This window comes from Haemorhous mexicanus, chromosome 3, assembly GCF_027477595.1.
Source record: "Haemorhous mexicanus isolate bHaeMex1 chromosome 3, bHaeMex1.pri, whole genome shotgun sequence".
NCBI classification, from domain to species: domain Eukaryota; kingdom Metazoa; phylum Chordata; class Aves; order Passeriformes; family Fringillidae; genus Haemorhous; species Haemorhous mexicanus.
Genome location: NC_082343.1, coordinates 109106371 through 109125015, shown reverse-complemented (window position 1 = coordinate 109125015; position 18645 = coordinate 109106371). Strand labels below are relative to the sequence as shown.

At 36.5% G+C, this 18645-nt stretch overlaps 1 protein-coding gene across 1 annotated transcript in view; it reads left to right on the top strand.

Moving 5' to 3' along the window:
* The first annotated feature begins 1370 nt into the window (after positions 1 to 1370).
* The window catches only part of APOB (apolipoprotein B), a 35792-nt gene continuing 18517 nt past the window's right edge, over positions 1371 to 18645 (top strand). Inside the window, 18 exon segments of the mRNA XM_059842954.1 lie at positions 1371 to 1512; positions 2859 to 2897; positions 5487 to 5602; positions 6452 to 6597; positions 7613 to 7766; positions 8534 to 8689; positions 9653 to 9777; positions 9965 to 10050; positions 10794 to 11013; positions 11796 to 12023; positions 12194 to 12311; positions 12498 to 12644; positions 14101 to 14312; positions 14653 to 14890; positions 15453 to 15629; positions 15917 to 16108; positions 16875 to 17042; positions 18256 to 18467. Coding sequence (XP_059698937.1) covers positions 1455 to 1512; positions 2859 to 2897; positions 5487 to 5602; positions 6452 to 6597; positions 7613 to 7766; positions 8534 to 8689; positions 9653 to 9777; positions 9965 to 10050; positions 10794 to 11013; positions 11796 to 12023; positions 12194 to 12311; positions 12498 to 12644; positions 14101 to 14312; positions 14653 to 14890; positions 15453 to 15629; positions 15917 to 16108; positions 16875 to 17042; positions 18256 to 18467 — 2792 coding nt within the window. The 5' untranslated portion in view covers positions 1371 to 1454.

The window sequence follows — 18645 nt, the reverse complement described above, 5'->3', positions numbered from 1 at the left end:
AACAACTAGAATTTCTCATTACATAAGCCTTGTATTTTTTGCCAATACACATAACCCTAAAAAGGGGGGTTTGTTTGCATTTAATCAAGTTTATTTTCTTCATAGTTTTATCTTCTTCATTAAGATAAAATTTATCATCTAATTTTCATGTTTTTGCTACTATTAGCAAAAAGTATTGAACACAAATATGAGGAAACAAAAGAATTATGCAGAGTTTACTTTCAAAATAGGCACAACTTGTTTTACCTGAATATTGTAAGTCAAAGTAAAATATTTTTTAAAAGGCATATGACAAATTCTGTTCCAAGGGAAAAAAACCTTTCAATCTCCTGCCAATAGTTGCACAATATTCTGATTTTGTCAAGTACTTATATTCTTGAGTTTCTCAACATCTGTACTAAAGCACGATGCAATGATAATTTCTTCCATCTCCAATTTATGCATTGCAATCACTTATGTAGATGTAGTACATTTATTTGAATATATTGTTAGAGTCTCTAGCTGGGGGATTTGGCTCTTAAAACTCTGCTTAAGGGAAAGACCAGTGAACTGCAAGTGACTTATCTCCAGCTCAGTCTTGTGCCTTCAGATAAGCCTGGGGGCAGCGTGCCAGTGTTTGAGGGACCGTGTCCTACGGCGGTCCCTTGATCTGCCGTCGCAGCAGAGGTAGGGCATGGGGACCCGCTTCTGTGGAGCAAAGACACAGGAGTTGTGGATGTGTGACAAGCAGTGGATGCACCTGAGAATCACCACACAGGAATTAGAGCTTCTCCCCTCCAAAGGTGGCAGGACCAGCAGCACAACTCTAGTGCACCTCCACCAACGCACGCAGCGTGGGTATCGAACAGGAGGAGCTGGAGGCCAGCGTGCAGCAGGGATTCTGGGATGTAGTGGCCATCATGGGAACATGGTGGGAGGACTTGAATTGCTGGACAGCCATAGAGGAGAGCTTTAAACTCTTCAGAAGGTGCAGGCAAGGAAGACAAGGCAATTGGATAACCCTGTATTTTAGGAGTGTCGGGATTCATCATGAAATCAGAGTTCACAAAATGATAGTTTTGGATTCTCAGAGGAGGAAGGATAGGGAGCTAGCAGGAGTGATCACTGGGCCATTGTCAATCATTTATGAACAGTCCTGACTAACTGGAGAATCCCGAGTTTACTGGAGGTTAGCTCAATATCTTGGAGGTTTTTTCCAACCCAAATGTTTCTGTGACTATCAGCAACCAAAGCAGGGCATGGTGTGGAGCGCAGTGAGGATCTGGGACTCTCACCTTTGGACCTTTGGCAATTTGCTCTGAGCTTTCTAAACTGTTTGACTCAGCTGCTTGCTACAGACTATATAAATGAAGGTCCAAGTCAGAAGGCTCACTCTCCCTGAGGCAGCAGGGAAGACTTGAAGAGGGAAGAAAAAAGAGATAAAGAAAGAGCAGCAAGAGGGACCGGGGCTCACCATGGGCCCTGTGCAGCTCTTGCTGCTCTCCCTGCTGCTCAGCAGTGGTGTTCTCACACGTAAGTATTCTCTTTTATGTCAGTGCTCTTTACTGCTTTATTTATGAGCCCAACAAAACAACAATATTGAAAAAAAAATCAAAAGGACCAAGGCTTTTAGAATTAGAAAGGTTCAGTGTGGCAGAGATATAATTTCTTCCCTTCATGGGAATGGGCAGTCATAGGAGGATCCCAATGTAGAAAAGTCATTAACGTTGCCTGATGGCTTTTGAACAGATTTAATGTATCTTGCAACTTGACATTCACTGCTTTTTTATAGCATTGTCTTTTTAAACCCTCATGGAGCTACTATAGTTTGGAAATACCATGCAGCTGTTGCTAACCTATTTTGCAGCAAATGTGAAGAGAGAGAGCAGCAAAGCAAATTGTATTTGGCAGGCAATTTAAATGCAATTTTGTATTGAAGGGACACAGTCATCAGTAAAAGAAGTAGGCCAGTAGAGGGGTTTTTTTCTAAGATCAGAAAAGACAACTGAGATCAATATGATGCTATGGATTGTAAGCTATCCTTGCTTCCCAAGAAGTGGCTTTTTAGAATACAGCTCTGTAGTGTTACCTAAGGCTTCAAGGAGCTTAAGGAGAAAAGTGAGTCTAGAGGTAATTATGCAGGTCTGGTTTTATACGAAGATCTAATTCATCATATGGACATCTTTGTTCAAATAATGTTCTGTTCCTGACTGATGTTACACAAATGTATTGCTATAAAATAAACCTTGTTTCTAATTGCTGTTAATGATATTATTAATTTTCTTTTAATAGCAATAGTAGTATTTCTGATGCTATGGTTACTGTGACTAATGTTACAGGCTATTTCTATAGAGTGGTCTGCTTAGAATTTCCAGAATGAAAATGAGGAAAGTGTGCAGAGAACATTGTGAAAATTGCTGGCCTTCCTGTGTGATATCCCAAAGAATGACATAGCATCCAATAAATGCAAAAAATTTAGTAGATTTTATTTTATTTTATTTTATTTTATTTTATTTTATTTTATTTTATTTTATTTTAATAGAGTCATATGGAACATATCTAAGACTGATTGGAGAAAATAATTCTTAACTTGAATAAGCTTCCATCCAGCATTCTTTTCCTCCAAGGAATAAACTCTCAATATCCAAAAAAGATTTATTGGCAGAAAATTTTTGTATTAACCTTCAAAGTTTTCCTATTTTAAACATACAAAAACCAGAGTATAGCCATTCATCCATTTTGCAGTATTTTTGTGTGGTCAAATAGACTAAAATTTAAAAGTAAAATATGTTATATGGTACATTTCATCTGTCTTGTTTTACAAACATTTTGTAAACAGCTTTTCCAGTTTTTAATGTTGTTTGTTTGGGTTTTTACAGAAGAAGAATCACCTGAAAGTGCAAATCCAGGATGTTCAAGTGAGTGATTTTTTGCATTTCCTTTTGTTATCTTATGTCACTATTTTAACTGAAAACATCTTTCAAAGCCTGAATTTTCCTAATCTTTTCTTCTGAAATAACTTAAATGGAAGTGATGGTAATATTCTTAAGTCCTTCTTGCCATTTATTTTAAGTATTCAATTATCCATTAGGCTTAGTTCAAATAATTTTTAAGCTTTCCTAACACTGGACAAGCTGAGGTTAAGTTTTTGAACTTTCTTAAATAAACTATTTTCCGTTGGGTTTGTGGGTTTCTTGTTTGGTTGGGTTTTTTTTATTTATTTCTTAATTGTCAGATGCAAATTCCTTAATCTAGAAATCCCTGGTTACCATATGTGAAGCTTTAACAGTGAGTTAAGTACACTACACCTCAGTGTGGACTGAATCTCACATTTTATTTACCCTTCACAGCTGCTGCTAAGCCCACATAATTGCATTTAGATTTCTAACTAAATACCTGTAGAATAAATCATCAACTCTGTCAGCAAGGACAGCAATTTCTTTAAACAAGCCAAGAGTCAGGAAATGCTGACTTTATACACTATCTTTGTCATGAACTCTGACTGGTGCTGACTGCTCGGTTAGATACATAATGTTCCACCACAGGGTCAAAGTACTGAATGAGTTCGTTTGTTCTTACTCTTCAGGGGTTTCTTCCCTTTGTTGGGTGCTTTAGCACCACCTCCAGGCAATTTGGTTTACTTCAGATGGCTGAACCGCCTCAAAGACTGCTGGGCATAATTACCAATTTCTTGTTTATTTTTTGATATAATTAATTATTTGTTATGTGTATGTCTAAGCTTATCATTTCTCTATTCCTTTTTCATTGGTTTCTGTTTAAAAGCAGGATATGAAGCAATAATTTTCACTCTAGCAATGTAAATACTGGCATTGCAAATTTTTCTGAGTACAGTTAGAAACTAGGATAGCCAAAAGTGACAGGATTAGTGATGAATCTTTTATTAGCAGCTAATTCTAGGGTTAAATAAATAATTTAATTAAGTTCTCAAATGTTTTAAGATGCTGATTACTATATGACAGCTAGTCATTATTGCAATAATTCTGTTTAGCAATTACATGAAAATAATCTCAGTTAACGTATGTAAAGCTTATAAAAGTGATAGTGCAGTGAGGAAATGAGATTTATAGTAGTAATTTGTTGTCCTCTCTGTGTATGAAATGGTGTGACATAAAGGGCAATGTTAACATTGCCATTGGCTTCTGACCAAGATTTGATAAAAGATTAAGCTGCATTCCTGCAGGCACAGGCAGGCAAAGTCATACAGGTTTGATGGTGGGTGTTTGGGTTTATACCAGCATTACCTTTCTTTGGTTTTTCTATAAAAGTAAATTGGGACTGCATATGGTCAGGCAGTCATAAATAACCACAGAGGAGCAATTGAGAAAATTGCCTTTCATTCAGGATCACAACAGAATCAGTTCCAGTGAATTGCTCAGTCTAAACCAGAGGAACAGTAATTTTTGCTTTAGATTGATCTAGTCTGCGCCAACACAGACACTTCAAGTGCCTGATCATCATCTTTAGTTTGAAACAATGGCAGCAGTTTTAGTGGGAGTGAATTGTGATTGAGGATATTGTTTGGGTCATGTTGTTCATTTCAGACACCAAAGTAATATCCTACATTTTTGTATTTGACATAGGGACTATTTTATTCTTTCTATTTCTATTAGTACTTTCGTTCATGCTTGCAGGGTTCAAAATTACAGAGGGCTGGGTTTGAGGGCAAAGGAAGAGGCTAAATACAGGTGGAATTCATTCCTTTGAGGAAGCCTATTAGGTTTTTGATAGAAAGAGAAACACCTCTAGAAATACTCCCTCCTACAATAGTTCTGGTCATAATTTAGTGCTTTTTCCCTTGTTCTGTATGTTCTCTGATTAACTAAAGCTTATGTGCATTAAAAATAATCTACCCTAGTAAAATTTTCTGATCTAATAGGTGAATTAGAGTAAATCATATTTCAGAGAGTCTGAGGCGGAAAGATCGTCCATAAATTCGGGTGAAATTGTATTGAGGAATGGTAGTTTTGATGTGTTGTCTATTTCTATGGTTTTTGCTTTCAGTCTCAGTCATGTGACTGGTAAAGCAGCTCCTTGTGTTTGCATTATGGTGAAAAAATCTAAACTGAAAGGAATCTTTTTATTATCAATTTGAAAATTACAATTTAATTGACTCAATTTAGAAGCCATAGGGTAGTTTTAAAACAGTTTCACACTTCAAGTTTTCTCCTGTCTTTCTCGTTTGCTCTTTGGGCATGATTTGAAGGACAGGTGGGGTCACAGTGTCAGATCCCATCTGAACAGTGGACCCCAAAATTTATGCTGCTCCCAGAAGTTTTGTCCTATGCTTCAGAAAGTATCCAACTGACATGAAGGCATCACTTCTCTGTCTGAAAGATATTCTCTATAAGGAAATAGTGGGAGCATGGGTCTTCAGACTTCCTTCTTCTGGCATTCATTTCAGTTACACAACACTAAGCACGCGCTGTAAGGATTAATATGCATATCCCACCCAGGTCATAAAACCACTCTCATTTTCCCAATTGCAGAGGATGCAACCAGATTTAAACCCCTCAGAAAATATGTTTACTCATATGAAGCAGAGACATCCAGTGGGATCACAGGAACAGCAGATTCTCGAAGTGGTTCAAAGATCACTTGCAAGGTAGGCAAAGAGGAGTAAATACACCCAGCTGGGGAGTGTGTACTGAACAGCACGGGAGCTGGCAGCTGGGGAGCATCCTTCACTGATTTTACAAACAAGATCATCTTTTTGGAGGGCACATATTGAGAATCATGAAGGCTAAGCCCCCCCTGTTCTAGGCAGAGGCACTGAGGATGGCAGAAGTCCTTCATACCTCTGTGCCTGTGCATTTCAACCCCTGGCTGTACTTTTACATGAGAAAGGGGCAAGACCTGGTACTTCAGTTTTCCTTAGCTCCCAGGCTTGGTCTACCAACGTCCATCAAACATTCTAGAAGTTGAATTAAAATAACTCATTATGCCATGAAAATCACATGAGAGCCTGCTGATGGTAACTCAAGACAATATCAGGCCTGTAGGAGTAAAGGGTCCCATAGGCCATTTAACTACCCAAGATCACCTTATCTTGCCCAAAACTTTCTCAATATAATGTTGGTTTTGAGGGGTTTTTCTCCTGAAATGGAGTAACTGTGAAAATATTTTTATTTAGTACATACTGTTCTGATAGAGTCTAAACATTTTGATCACTGTAATGACTCAAGTTTTCATACAGTTCTAATAGTCAAAATACTCAGAAACTAAGTTGCTCATTTATATGACCCATGCTATTAGCCAAGCAAATACTTGCCCTCTTATCTCCTCCATGGAGTTACCTTAAGCTATTTAGAGCACTTTGGAGTCTTTCCCAACAACTGGTAGCAGGGTGATCCTGACACTTTACAAATCCCAAGGAATTTTCAAAGCAGTAGCAGGGTAATCCTGGAAATGTGATAATGCTAAAAAGAATAAGGAATAATATTTGTGTTTTCAGGTTGAGCTGGAGGTACCCCAGCTATGCCGCTTCATCCTGAGGACAATGCATTGCTCCCTGCGGGAGACATTTGGTGTTGACACCGAGGGAAGGGCTGTTCTGAAAAAGTCCAAGAACTCTGAGGACTTTGCAAGTGCCATGTCAAAGTAAGCAATGTCAATTATCATCAATACTTGAGACCTTAACATGGAACAGGCTGAAGTGTAAACAGTCCACCCTGATTATGTTTTTCTAGGCATGGAACATATTTCATGATAACATGGTAGATTTGTAATCTGGTTCCACAGCAAAACTATCTCTGATACACTTAAGAGTTAACATAGCTCTCAATTGCCAGTAGAAAAGGGAATTTTACATACAACATTTTCACCTGGAATAGTTTTTTCATTTCTACATCAGGAGGTTGTTGGTAGTGCCCCAAAAGATTATTGCAAGTGTAATTATTATTCCTTCTTGTAAGCACATTCTCAAATGGCTGCACTCAGCTGGTTTAAGATAATATTCCTTTCCTAACAGACTGTGCAATAGAAAGGCATTTGAGACTGAAGTCCAGATTTCCAATCCCAATCTCTTATGGCCTGTGTAGCTAACCTTTTCCCTACCTATTTGCTTTTGTAAGTAATTTCTTCTACTCCCTCCACTCAGCTAGTCTCTAGTGCTTGTCAGTGCATATTTTAGTCATGCATCTTCATGCTTCTTTCAGTGCCTCAGTAGTCATCTTGTCTCACTAGCTACAGATCTCAAACTAGAGACAGTGTTAAAATATGTTTTACAGAAAACAGTTAAGGTTTTCTTTAAAGACTCAGATTAGTAGTGAATCCTTCCCATCATTTCATAGTTTATTGCAGTAGTTAATAATTATCCCGTCCTAAAAATTTATTTATCTCCTCTCAGCATTTATGCAACTCCAACTTTCAGCCATTGCTCTTAGTATTTGCTTGCCCTTAGACGACATAATCTGGCGAAATCAAAATGTCCTTGGCTAGAATTTTGCTGCTTTAATAGTAGTACTTTCTGTTAGTAACAGCAGTGATTAGTAAATAATGATAGACCAAGATAAACATGCTGCTTTATCTCTAGCCCAGTAAGTTATTGATAACATGTTCTTCACTGTGTGGCTTTAAAATGATTTCATACTATTGTTGTTTTTCTGGGGGGCAGGAATGAGCTAAAATTCAGCATTCAGGATGGAACAAAAGTCAAGCTGTATCCAGAGAAGGATGAGCCTCTGAATGTACTGAATCTCAAGAGAGGTATCATCTCTGCTCTCCTTGTGCCAACAGAAACGGTGGAAAACATAAAAACAATTCCAATGGTAGGTCTTTTGAAAGCATTCACTTTATTGTGTTAACCAGTGGAAAAAGACAGAGTTATTCCTGAACATCATTTTCAAAAGTCCTGATGTGGGGGTCCCAGTTGTGGGTTTCTCTGGGTCTGGACTGAAGGCACTTGAGACAGTAGTTCATGTTTGGACTCAAGTGTTTATTATTTCTGATCAGTAAAACAGTCTCACTGCTGTGAGTTGGGCAGCTTTTCATTAGAAGGCACAAAATGGCCAACAATCTCTTGTTACAAGCTCTTTTAAGACTAAACTATCCAATTAAGAACTGACACCTGGATTATTTTCCCTTTTAAGTCAATAACTGATCCCACAGAGCCCACAATGCAGACTTTTCTGCCCAATTACAAAATGCCACCCAAACCCATGGAGAAGAAGGAGGAAGAAGCATGAAGAAGAAACCCAGGATGACAACCTGTGCCCTCCATCTTGTTTCCATCCACAACATACTAAAAATCCCAAAACCTAAATTTCTCACTGAGAGATACACCTGCACTACTCTCTACAATCTATTTCACACTTTTGAGGATTCTAGTCTATCTTGAGGTCTAGGAAACATTCTCCATGAATGAGGGTCAAAGTCAGTGCTCTCCTGGGGGTCAGGGCATCCCAGAGCAGACAGAGAAATATTGCCAGTGCCCTGGGTTTCCATAGCCTGGACATTCAGATCAGAAAAGGTGCCTTTCAGGTCGATCAGAAAATGTCTGACAGCACAAGTCAAGGCACTGACTTCTTCTTTCCAGGATACTGTGTATGGAAAGTGTGACAGTGAAGTTGAATTCAAATCCAGAAAAGGAAATGTTGCAGAAGATATTTCAATTACCAGGTACCTGAAAGGCTGTGACAGCTTCAGTCCCATCAGAGATCATGTCAGCCCCATTGCCATTGTAAAAGGACTAGTAAGTATGCCATTAAATCATATATAATGTAACATTTTTCACACCAGCACTTAAAATGATAAATAACCCCTACCATGACTACTTTTATATTTGTTTTTTGAAAACATTGTTTTATTGCATCCTTCTGTTAGGTCAGACTGCAGTATTGTTGGCTGTCAATAGAGAAAAACAGATGCAGAGCAAGAGTGTAATTACCTTCTTTAATGTTCTTTTTTAAAGGAGAGCTTTTCATATATGGGGTTGGTACTATTCATTATTCAATAATCTATCAGAGCATAGCCAAACTGGGTCAAAATTTTCAAAATTCCAATTTTATCTAAAACATGTGGACCTCTAAAGCTCCAAACTATGTGTAAGGTCCAGGAGGATAGGGCTCTAGATGCCCTAAAGTAAGTGGATTGGCAAAATGTTCAGTCTACCTGTTAATCCACAATGATCAGATGCAGCTGCTTGTATGAATATTGTCAGATTTCTTTATGATATGATGGCATCTGTGCTTTTGGGTGTTTTAACTTAAAAAAGAAAAGGTTTCATATAATGTGGAAAATACATTTTATAACTTCTGCCACTTCTACAGCTTTTTGTAGAAATCTTTCAAATTTGTGTCATGAGACTGAACATCACAGTTGTTACAAGGGGACTGAACTATTCAAAAAAATTACAAATTGGTTTTATGAAGGAGCCTTTGTTGTAGGCAGCAGGGGATCAATCATAAAGTAACTACTAACTCAAGCACCTCAATAGGGCCTGAGGGAACATTTCAGTGGGATTTTTGCCTGAGAAGAGACTTAAGTCCTAGGATTGTTACTGGCACAATTTTGTCTTTGTGTAAGAATTCCAGTTATGCACCTCTATTTCCAATATGTTACTGTTAATCTTACAGTAAAACTGTGTCAGTCTTTAAAACTCTGATTGTTTCCTATTCTACTCAGTAAGCTGACTGCCAAACTCCTTCTTTTACAGAACACCCCGTTATCTGCCCTTCTGAAGAGCACTCAGTTCTGTCATTACAATATAGATGCAAAGAAAAGGCACATAAGAGATGTTGTCTGCAGTGAAAAACACCTCTTTCTGCCTTCCTCATACAAGTAGGTTGCTCACTATTTATCATTAGCCTATATTTATAAATATCCATTTTAAATGGTGAGGTATCACAGTCTGCCCTGACTTCATCCCTAAATGGACATTTTGTTTTGAAGAAGGCAGGAGGCCTGTCAAGCCCTTCTAAAAGCACTTGGACTTAACTAAAGCATTAAATTTGTCTTTCTTTCCTAGAAATCGCTATGGTGTCATGACAGAGGTCAACCAGACTCTGAAGCTTGAAGATACACCAAAGATCACTAACAAAAATTTTGATGGAGGTATAGCTGCAGTTCTCAATATTACAAATACAGAGACAACTACAAATACAGGGGAATTTTTTTTTTGTGAATTTTTTAATAGTGAATTAATTAAAGATGACAAAATAACCTCATAATTTTAAATGAAATTTTACCAACTTAATAGGGAAAAGTTTGAGTATAAAATGGGAAAACCTGAGAAGTTTAAAAACACACCTAATTTTAAATAATCTTTGTGTTTTCATTTTAATTTTAAAATTATTCTTTAAAACTTAAAAACGTATAATTGGCTTGAAAAATGATTTTAATATTATTGGAAATTAGTTTAATGTACCCTTTTCAGCTCCCCGTAATTTTTTAAGCATCTTTTAGCTTCAGTGCCAAATGTAAACAATCCATTATTAATATATATTTTGTTCTGAAACGTAATTTTCTGACCTGCAGTTGTTAATCCCAGTCATAAAATACTTCTTTTAACATATATTTATTGAAATTTTAAGAAGAAAATTATGCTAATATGAGAGGTGCTAAGGAATAATCTTCATGAAAATACAAAAGAATGTATACAAATATTCAACTTTGAGGGCAATCATATTAAATTCCACAGCATTATTTTTGTAAACTGCTCAGCTGGTGAACTTCCACAGTTATCATATTAAATAATGTGCAGACTTTGTATTTATGCTGAATGTATGACAGAAGATAAAAATTAACACAGCTCCCTGATAAAGACATAAAGAATGCATTTTTTTTCCAATTTCTAGATGCACTGGAAGAGAAGGGACTTGCACTGGAAAGTACAGATGCCAAACTGCCCAGGCAGGGTGATGCTGTTCTGAAAACCCTGCAGGAAATGCAGAAACTTGCAGCCTCCCAGGAGAACCAGCAGAGAGCAAGACTCTTTTACAGATTTGTTTCTGGGCTGAGGAGTTTGCATAACAGCACTCTTGGCTCTCTTGTTCCAAAGATGATGGAAACCTCAAGGTGTGTTTCAGCACTTCACAGTGCAAGAACACCACACATCAATGCCATGGCAAAACCATGCTATGATTGATGATTTGCTGCAAATGGTTTTAAATTAGAGGTGTATTGGATGTAAAGGGTGTCTTTCAGAAAGATAAGTGTTATGAGAACTATACAGAGAGGGAAATAAGGAAGGGAGCCTCCAGCCAACTGTTTGTGCCGGACACAATCCTTTGGATGAGTTTTTCTAGCCAAGTATCTTTCATTAAGCTTTGCTCAAAGATAATGGCTGTAATTCCAAACCCCCAAGTGCGACTTATAGCAAAGAACACAGTTTTGAATGTGAGGCTTCAGCAGACATGGAAGAGTGCTACTGTTTGGTCTGACCCTGCCCTCCACTCCACACGCTTACCCTTTTGTCCGAGCTGGACTTGAGCCAGTTTGCATATACTTTATGTCCTCCATCTGTAAAGGAGCTAGAGCCTCAGTCTGGCTCAATATATTAGATGACAATTCTTAAAGTTGTGGAAAAGTCTGTTGTGAAGGAAAAAAAAAAGGTATGTCCGTGTAATGATCATATCGTTAATACTTGTTCTAATTTAGTTGGGTTATTAGTATAACTTGTAAAATGAAGAAACTTCTTTTTGGTAAGAATTTACATAATTTGCTTCCAGACACACATAAGCTTACATCATTTATATTAAAACACCTTAATAAACCTGCCCCATGTTTGTTTCAGTCAACATGCAGTGATAACTGCAAACAGGGAATTAATTAATAAAAGTCATCTCTTCTCCTTTCAGCTCCATCACTGTCCAGGCCCTGGCCCAGTGTGGGACTCCAGAGTGCTACAGTGCAATCCTTCAAATCCTGAGAAGTGGAAATATGAATCCACTTGTGGCAGACCTGGTCACATACACCCTGGGACTCTTGCCTTCTCCAACTCCACAAAGAATACGGGAAATTCTTAACATGGCCCAGTATCAGCCCAGCAGAGCTTCATTCTATGGCTTGAGTCATTCTGTTGCTAAGTGAGTAAGGATAGCATGCAATTGTACAAAATTACAGTGCTTAGAGTAAAACCAAAGAGTGTTCACTTTTGAAGGATATTTTTATTTTCATGTATTTGCTCTTTAGGAATAAAATATAGACATTTCCCAAATTCCTCTTCTGTTTCTGATGTGTTTACCTTTTTGTTTAGGTTCTACAATGAGAAGAAGTTAGTGACAGAAGAAATAGCAGATGTTGCAGACTTCATGGTATCGCTGCTTGGCACTGATTGTTCTGGGGAGGATGAACTCACATACCTCACACTTCGGGTATTTTTAATTTCCTTATTTCCTTATGCAGGCTATTATTACAATACTAATATTATATCATATAATATCATATCATGTTATATTATATTTATTATATTTATTATATGATATTATCGCATATATTACTCTACTTCTCTTAGCGGAGAGGAAGTTTTTATCATCTTTCTGTGTTTTCCTCACTGCCAGGCTATTGGAAACATGGGTGCAGTAATGGAGAAAGCTAAACCCAGTGTGAAATCTTCTCTGAAGACATGTATCAGAAGTGAAGCTGCATCACTTTCAATTCAGAAAGCAGCCATCCAAGCATTCAGGAAAATGACAATTACTGAAGAGGTAAATTGGTGGAATGAACCAGGATAAACTGTTCTCAGTTCACCTTGTCTGTTCACTGGAGTTACTGAATATGCAAAGCTATTCCCATTGTTTCAATTCTGCTATCTCCCTTTCAGCTGACTCCAGCTTTTCAGAACCCCTTTAGTAAGTTTCTATACACATACCTGGGGAACGCAGAACTTAGTGGGTGTTGCTCTTTTGAGATGCAGTTTCTTTGTATAGTCAGTCTCAGTTTAAATGGGAAGATCAAATCTGTTCCTTTTAGTGTCTTAAGTGGACTTCTGCTTGTTTAAAAGTGGTGTTGACTAATGAATTACCCCAGACTTAAATGTATTTAACCAAGAAAAAAGTCATGTCCCTATTCTATACTGGCATTTTGTTGTCATTGTTAACAGTACTGGGTAGATGTGTGTTTACAATGCAGTGACATTACAGCATCCCTTACAGAACAGGTATCATTGTACAGAGCATTTCTGCTCAGTTTGGTGAGATAGTTTCAATATTGAAAAATTTCTTCTCTAAAAGATATGCTTTCATTTCCAGACAAGGCTTAAAAAGTCTGGGAGACTGGAAACACCTGAAACTCATATCCTCAGATTCAGTTTAATACATTTAAATTTTTTAATTAGTACTTAGTTTTAAACTATGTTTTTAATTTTTCTGCAGCAGTAGATTTTGAACATCTTCTTTTCCTAAATTGAGTGATCTTTTTTCCAAATGTTGACAAGTCATCTGCACTTATGATACCCAATGATCAAAAATCAGAATTCTTAAGTAAAAGTGTAACCTGTATGTACAAGATAAAAAATAACAATCAAACAAAAAAAAAGATAAGGGGAAAAAAAAGAGGGGAAAAGTAAATTAAAAATACAAGAAAATAAAGGATAAGAGAGACCATTTACAAGACTGTTTACAAGTGAGAGGACAAGGGGATATGGGTTCAAATTAAAAGAGACCAGTTTTAGATTAAACATTAGAAATAAATTATTTACTATGGGGGTGGTGAGGCTCTGGCTCAGAGAAGCTGTGGATGTCCCATCTCTGGAAGTGTCCAAGGCCAGGCTGGATGGGGCTTTGAGCAGACTGGTCCAGTGAAACATGTCCCTGCCCATGGCAGGGCAGCTGGAACTAGATGGTCTTTAAAGTTCCCTTCCAATATAAATTATTCTGTGATCCTCTGATTCTATGAAAATCAATTTTAATAAAGCAATAATTTCTATGATGTTTTCTAGCAAAAGAAAATTTAACAAAATAACTTCAAAGAAACTGTTGTGATAGGCTGTAGAAATAAGGTACAAAAATGGGTATGCAGTCACTAAAGACTTGGACTCGGTGATCCTTATGGGTCCCTTCCAGTTAGAATATTCTGTGATTATTTCACCCTATATATTTCCAAAAGGGTTTAGCAATATCATCCATGAGCCAGTTCATCAAAAACCTTTCTCTATTTGTGTAGGACCGTTCAGCCCTTCTCAAAGTATTCCAAGAACTGGATGCACCCACAGAAAAACGTCTAGCATCCTATCTCCTAGTGATGAAAAATCCCTCTCCAAGTGATCTCTCAAAGATTTTGAGAGTCCTCACAAAGGAGAAGAGTGAGCAGGTGAAAAGCTTTGTTGCCTCACACATTGCCAACATCCTAGACTCTGAAGAACTGGACATCGAAGAGTAAGTGAAATTTAGGTGCATATTGGTCTCATTGGAAGAAAAATGTTTCAACCATAATTGCAGTAGTAGTTATCTAGCAGTGGAGTTTTTGACTGGTTTTTCAGTTTATTTGAACAAGTCCATCAGCTTGCTCAGTAAAGTGGCTTTGTCAAGATTGTGCCAGATTATAATCTTTTCTTTAAGTCTTATGGTTACTGTTAAATATGTGCAGAGACCTATCCATTAGCAATTAGCACAGCTGTATGAATGTCTGCAAAGGCATAAAAAATCCCTTAACTAAGACTAAATGAGTGTTTGGAATATATACTAATCATATTTTAATTGCTGTCCTCTTCCCTAGTCTAAAAAGCCGAGTTGAAGAAGCTCTGAAAGGAAATCAGCTCCCAACAGCCAAAGATTTCAAAAAATTCTCACAAAATTATCAGATTTCAAAAAGAGTTTCTGTACCTGGAATTGACCCCATCTCTGCCAAAGTAGAAGGAAATGTGATATTTGATCCAAACAGCTATATTCCTAAAGAGACCATGCTGAAAACCACCCTGCATGCCTATGGATTTGACCCAAGTGATGTCTTTGAGGTACAACAATTATCAAAAAACATTTGCTGATATTCAGCTGCTTTTTTTCTCATTTCTGTTTTCTTATAACAGCTTTCTGTGAATAATGTATTTTTTTTACAAGCCTTGGGAGAAATCTAAAGATCACTGTGACTTCAAGGGGACTTTGATTTGGTCTCAATAGGCTTTAGAGCAAGCCATTCATTATGTGATGTCACTTGCTACTGCCTGGATGGGCGACCCTGTTGAAGTTATTAAAGGGCTTGGGGTAAAATGAACCCATCCATAACAAATTGACTTTGTGCTAATGAATCATCACTGGCACACTGAAGTACTCATAGCAGATTTTAAGTAGGATACCACATATGCATAGGTTTTTTGTAGAACCTCACCATACAGATAAAATGAATTATAAGACATAGTGTTCCATATTTGCATTAAGAGTCATGGGCTTCTAGGATACACTTTAAATGCATACACTTTAAATGCATTTTTTGCTCCCCAGAAAGTCTGTTTGTTGTAAAGTTCCAAAGAAAAGGAGGCAACTGTCTCAGTTATGCCTTGTCCTTTCTGTTCATTTCAGCTTGGCTTAGATGGAAAGGGATTTGAACCAACACTGGAAGCGTTGTTTGGAGAGAATGGATTTTTCCCAGACACTGCAACCAAGGCCTTGTACTGGGTTGATGGCAAAGTGCCAGAGAAGGTTTCCAAGGCACTTTTTGACTATTTTGGTTACTCACAGGATGGCAAGCAGGATCAGGTACAGCTTGAAAGCATTCTCTGTGCAGCACAGCATTCCTATTTTTACACAGTAATTACTTAGTGCTTTACTCTATACGTTCCTTCTTCTTTATGGTGCTATAAACAGAAACCCTTAATGTCATTTAACTACATGTTTTCTTAATTGTATTTGGAGGGATCTTTGTGTGGAGAGAAATCTATAAGTGCTTGAGCAGAATACCTGACATTCATGAAGTACCTGTTCTAGAGATATACCTTACATACTTCTTGTAAATCTGTTTTATTGCTTTCTGCCTGAATTTTCAGGATATTGTGAAAGGAATAATACTTAACCTTGAAAAACTGATAAAAGAATTGGGCAGCAAAGAAGCTCCAGAAGGAAGAGCATATCTAAGGATCCTGGGAGAAGAACTTGGGTACATGAAACTCAATGATTTTAAACTGCTGGGAAGCTTGATTTTAAAGAGTGTTAAAACTCTTCAGACTGTTCCTGAAATGGTACGTTTCTGATGCAGCAATGTGCATTATCAACTTTTGGTTTTTAACCAGATTTTTTTTTAAGATTTAGATTTTATTTAACTATTATGCAAAAATATTTGATACCAACATGAAAATAAAGTTATTTAAAATAAAATATTCAGGCTTATGTTGAAGGAATCTGAGAAATCTCTGAAGACTCCCCAATAACCAAGTGGCATCCTCCTGAAAGATTGGTGAGGGGAAGAAAAAAGGGAACGTTCAGATCATATTGTATTATATGAAATATCTACTTGTTAACCATTTCCAAAACTTTGGTACTGGCTATTAAGTTACATGACTAAATTTTAATGATGTAAATATGTGTTAATATTAAAAATGTCATCCTTGTCATGTTAAAAAGAAAAGATGTAGTACATTTTAAGAGTGTTTGGTAATATCCTTCTTTCACTGAAGTAAAATAATGCTTTGCCATTGACTTTGGGGAAACCAGAATATTACATGGTATCTAAACAAATTCACCTTTATTTACATATGTTAAGGTAAATAACCTGTGTGTGTCAAGGCTGGTAAAAAATCTAGTATTCATTTAAAGTTCAGCTTTTGCTGACAGTCTTTAGTATATTTTTTGAAGCAGCAAATCTGTGGAAATTAGATTCTTACTCCATATGGAATTAACTTTTGGATTATAGAGTTGCAATCATTGCCTGATCAGTTTGAAAAGTACAAATTGGGCATATTCCAAAGTGTGGATTTGTTAGTGTTCATTTCCTCGTTTGATTCCCAGATTGCACAAGCCATCTCAAAAGGTATTGACAGGGATCTATTTATCCACTACATATTTATGGACAATGAGTTTGAGCTTCCAACTGGAGCAGGTTTGCAACTGAAGTTTGCCTTGTCTGGAATAGCAACACCTGGGGCAAGAGTAGCTGCAAAGCTTCATCAAAAAAGCGTAAGTTCCAATAGTTGTCTATATTTTTCCTCCTAATAATCTACATTTTAATTTATGGATTAAACTGTTACAGTAGTAACATTTTAAAGATTGCAAAATGTACTCGATGTTAAAAAACCCTAACACATTAAAGGTCTTTGGTTAATTTGTGGATGACATTTAAATTAGATTAAGAAGTAATGCATATAATAAATTAAAATAAGAAATAATAAAATTGATGAATTAAAAGTATTTCAACCACTCTTTCAAAAATAAAACTTTTTGATCAGTTTCTCTCTCTCCCCCTGCACTCAAAATACAACAATAGTAAAGCTACAGTATGTGAATTTGCTGTTCAAGCCTTAAAGTTAACAAAACATTTTGTTGTGGCCAATTCAAAGAGAAAAAAATTGATTAGCAGTTAAAAAAAAATTGAAAATTGAATCAAGTAAAATATTTTCTCACCTGAGAGGAAAAATCTTAAAATTGTAGCAAGGAAAAAGCTTGTGACACTAAATTAATTATCCACTTAAAATTAAAAGAAAATAAATTTTTCTATTCCTTTTTACAGTTCTAATAACTACCTTGCTCTAACCTAGTCAATATTTTGTAAGAATTTCTTATTAGCTTCAGTTAATCTAAAATTTAATTTTCTACCACATACAAGATCTAAGTAAAAATAAGAAATAAATCCTCAAATTTAGTACTTGTTGCCTTTCAGTTAGCTTTGGAATATTTTCCAGAATTTTGCGTTCTGTCCCTTCTTTCTTAATGGGCACATCAAAAGCTTGACAATAAGCCTGAGTGTGTTTAAGGAAATTCAAATCTTGGATCCATTTCTTTTTTGTCATTTTGTTTGTTTGCTCATTGGCTTTGAAAACTGCTATTTTTTTTTTTTCTTACAATGGAGAACTGGCTCTTGTCTTCAGATTTAAAAATACATGCAATTAGCTCCATGTATAAAATCTTTCTGAAGCATGAGTATTTTTACATTAAAATAGGTAGGGATTCTTGATGTTATCATCTTGCTGGCTTTTTATACTACAGTTACCACTTATATGGGCCATTTGATTCTGTGATTTGGGAATCAGATATTTTGAATAGCAAAATCAATTCTGTAAAACTTACTTCTGTATTAACAGGAGTGGTATGGGGGTTTTTTTGTATAACCAGCAAGAAGTGTATTGAGCCAATAAATACTCCTTTTTTTTCATTTTTTTTAATTATTAAATAGATGCAAGCAGATCTCATTGCTAAACCTTCAGTAGCAGTTGAGTTTGTGACACACCTGGGAATAAACATACCTGAATTTGCTGGAAGTGGTGTGGAGATGAATTCTAATATATTCCATGAATCTGGAATAGAGGCACATGTTAGTGTAAAAGCTGGACAATTGAAATTCAGCATTCCTGCTCCGAAGAGTCCAGTAAAACTCCTCAGTATCAGGTAATGAGAACTGAATGAGAACTTTCAAGGCTATATTCTTTCTTCTCTTCTTGGTTTTTATTGTGGTGGAATTGAAAAGCTAGGGCAGGCATGGAGAAATTTTCAATTCAGAAAAATCTCAGACATTGTAAAACTTCAATAACTTCTTTTCTAAGACAAGCAAATATGCCAGATAAGT